At 43.4% G+C, this 3,335-nt stretch overlaps 1 protein-coding gene across 1 annotated transcript; it reads left to right on the plus strand.

Annotated features, from left to right (window-relative positions):
* The first annotated feature begins 2,191 nt into the window (after nt 1-2,191).
* On the plus strand, nt 2,192-3,123 carry LOC115767768. Its single transcript, XM_030712091.1, has 3 exons — nt 2,192-2,487; nt 2,543-2,716; nt 2,795-3,123. Exons 1-3 carry the CDS (start codon nt 2,299-2,301, stop codon nt 3,005-3,007), a joined length of 576 nt encoding a protein of 191 aa, XP_030567951.1. The 5' UTR covers nt 2,192-2,298; the 3' UTR covers nt 3,008-3,123.
* The last annotated feature ends 212 nt before the right edge of the window (nt 3,124-3,335 follow it).

Consider the following 3,335-nt stretch of genomic DNA (forward strand, 5'->3'; position numbering starts at 1 on the left):
TTTCTTCATGATAAGCAGAACAAGTTTAACATGTTTTTCTTATCGATACCTTCTTTCTTGTTATAATATATCGATAAATATCGATAAATAGCAAACAAGCAGAGGAAAACTTCTCCTAACTTCAGATGATATCGGCATCTACAACATATATTCTTCTTCATGATAAGCAGAACAAGTTAATCATGTTTTCTTATCGATATCTTCTTCCAATTTCAAGAGATCGATAAATATCGATAAATATCGATTAGGAGTTAGAGTTTTTAAGCAAAATTCAACAAATTTGTTATGTGGATTCTCTGAAGGGATATATAAATAGAATATATTTCACCTCTTGGATATCTTCGCTTATTCGCGAACAGAGCTAATGTCAACTAATTTGTTAAGGTAAAGCCTGCCACAATTTGGTATGCCTTATTGAAGACAGATCGGAATGAAGTTAATCAATAATGCATTTACCGTAGATGCTGTGGGCAAGCAGGAAGATAAGCGCAGAGGTTGTGTATGAAGTGTTTGTAGCGTCGGCTTGGCTCAGAGGTATCTGCTAGTCGGGCACGCCAGGCTGGCGCACTTTTACGTAGGTTTTCTTCTTCTTGTTTTTGTTTTTTTTTTTTGTACGAGCTTCGCCGCGCAAGTTGCCTGTCATGTGCAGCAGTCGAAGTACTCAAGCAGCTCGACTTGGACTTGTAGGTTGTTCAGGTTTTCTGTTTTGCTGCCTGTCGTTGTGGTTCCTCTTGTTGTTGTTGTTGTTGTTGTTGTTGTTGTTGTTGTTGTTGTTGCTGTTGTTGCTTTGTTTTGGGCATGTGGCGCAATTATGCCAGGAGCCGAGTCCTGTTACCGCCTGCCCGACTGCCAGCTGCCCCTCTTGCAGTCGCTCGCTCTATTAATCAAAAGTTATACAAAAAGCGAGCAAACTGCGCCACAAGAATCCCAACGTCGACTTGCTCTGCTCTTCTTCTTCTGCTGCTGCTGATGCTGCTTCTTCTTCTTGTTTGCAATTTAACTTTGCTCGGAGCGCAGGCTGCAGACGCCGCTGTCCCACCCCCCTTGTCGGCTACGACCAGAATCAGCCTGGGCGTAAAACAAGTTATAATATTTTATGAAAGCTACATCCAGGTCTGAGACCGGGTCCGGGTCCGGGTCCGGGTCCAAGTCCCAGCTCCGATTTCGTAGCTATAAATAAATAAAGCAGCCAACACACAATCAAAAACCAATGAACCACACCAGCAACAGCAACAGCAGCAACCGCAAATGACAGCAGCAGGAGCAGGAGCGGCAGCAGGAGCAGGAGCAGGAGCGGGAGCGGCAGCAGGACACACAACCTTATCAGCTGGCGGACCATCTCGGCCGTGCTTATCCTTCTCATCATTGTGCTCATCATCAGGGCTGGACGTAATCCTTGCCCTTGCCGCACAGAGTACGAGCAGCGAGCAGCATTTTTGCGGCCATTCCATTATTTACTTTGTTGCCCGGCTCCCAATCGCAACAAATAACTGAAACGACCCATCAAAGGACTCTCAACTCAACTTCAATCCATTTGCCAGACTTAATTCATGTGGTTCAACCAGTTCCAAGGATTTAGAATCGCACGTTTGCCCACAACATCCGTTTGAGAGTTGCTCCACTTGGGGCTGGCTTTAGTTTTAACCACATTCGGCGGTTGGTTGAAAATATTTCAACTAGTTTAATTGTAAATGGCACTAAAGTACCCGGCGTTGCTCGGGTAAGCCAAAAATATATATCATGTTTGTCTTCACGTTCGCTTGATCCATAAATTTGCGGCCATTGTCGCAGAAAAATCAACAATTTTCACATCTATTCATTTTCCATATGAAAAAAGAAAAGAAAAAAAACAATTTTCACAACAATTCATATTCCACATGTTTTCGTTTCTTTTAGTTTATCAATATTGCGTTTTCTATGTGAATAAAAAAACAAATAAAGTAAACACATGTAAAAATTGAGAATTGTTGTTGGATTTGAACCGGCGACCTCTCGCTGGTTAACCACTTTACCGAGCACGGGCTCGGGTTGCTTTTAGGAAAAGCTTTCAACTTACTTTTTAGGCAACAGGTGGCGCTTTAGTTCGAATTCCCATAATAGAATATGATGATATAAGTTGCCTGACACCTGGCCGATGCGAACGTGAGTAGGCATTGTTTTCCATGCGAAAGTTAACAGATTTTTAGTAAGATTTCGTCTTCGAAAAGCCAAACAAAATTGTCCGAAAGTCTCGAGTTAATCGATTTGATTTATTCTTTTTTACACTCAATTATTTTGTATTTTTATTAAGCCAGCGAAATGGATGAGTTTCGCATGCTGCAAGAGGCTTGGAATGAAATATTGCAGCGCTATCTGAGCCTGGAGGTATTCTCCATTTGGCATACACGAAATGCGGAACAACGTCGCGAGTATGTGGTCCAGCGTCTGATCAAGGACTGGTTCCCCTGGTTCTACTGGTTCTTTCTCATCTACAGCTTTCTCGGCCTGGTAAGTGCATACTGCATATGTCTTTCTATGTACCAATGCACTCCCATCTCCGCAGCTGCACCAGCTCATGCAGTTCCTGCGCGCCCAGCTGATCAAGAGCCGTCCATTGACCATGTGGCGTGTTCGTGTCTTTCGCGGCATACGCGACTCGGTCATTCGCAAAATGCGCATCTGCGGCAGCTTTTTCATGCTCCTCTGCTGGTTCCTGCTCTTTCTTGGCCTTCTACTGGTGGGTGCTCTCTCTCTCTCGCTATATTCTACATATAATACCAGGCCACATTCATTTCTTCTTTCTTTCTTCATGCAGAACAAGCCCAAGTGTATGAGACCCTGGATTTCTATAAGCAGCCTCGTGCTGACCCTGGACTTTGTGCTTTGGACCTTGGAGATTATGTTTGGATACGATCAGTTCAACTGGCAGTGCTTGATAAGCTTTGCGCTGCCGTTCATATGCCAAATCTTGCTGGGGAACATTGGTAAACTTCTCGAGGATCCCAATCACAAACTGTTCGACAAATGAACCAGTTACATTGATAGCTGGTTCATTGCATTTGCCACTGATTTGTTTTCATAATGTAATTGTGTTAGTTCCAGTTCAAGCTAATTACATTGCAGCAGCTGCTGAACTCGAATCATCTGAGCTGATCAACTAGTTTCAGGCAGTTTTACTAATAGTTCCAGTTCTCTTTGAGCTTGATATAAACTAGTTCGGCTGTAGTTTTAGTGGTTGTTAGTGATTGAAAGCTGAGCTTAAGTAGCTATTAGTCTGGTTCGGTCCCAGTTCCAGCGAGATGTGCACTGGTTTCGTAGCTTGTTTGCCTAGTTTGCCTGCCGGAACCAGTTCATTT

Source organism: Drosophila novamexicana, unplaced genomic scaffold, assembly GCF_003285875.2.
Source record: "Drosophila novamexicana strain 15010-1031.04,08,12 unplaced genomic scaffold, DnovRS2.1 tig00001453-arrow-arrow-pilon, whole genome shotgun sequence".
In the NCBI taxonomy this organism is placed as follows: Eukaryota; Metazoa; Arthropoda; class Insecta; order Diptera; family Drosophilidae; genus Drosophila; species Drosophila novamexicana.

Coding starts and splice junctions, on each gene's coding strand:
- LOC115767768 (XM_030712091.1), top strand. CDS start 2,299: ATGGATGAGTTTCGCATGCTGCAAGAGGCTTGGAATGAAATATTGCAG. Junction 2,488..2,542: donor TCTACAGCTTTCTCGGCCTG/GTAAGTGCATAC, acceptor CCATCTCCGCAG/CTGCACCAGCTCATGCAGTT. Junction 2,717..2,794: donor TCTTTCTTGGCCTTCTACTG/GTGGGTGCTCTC, acceptor TTCTTCATGCAG/AACAAGCCCAAGTGTATGAG.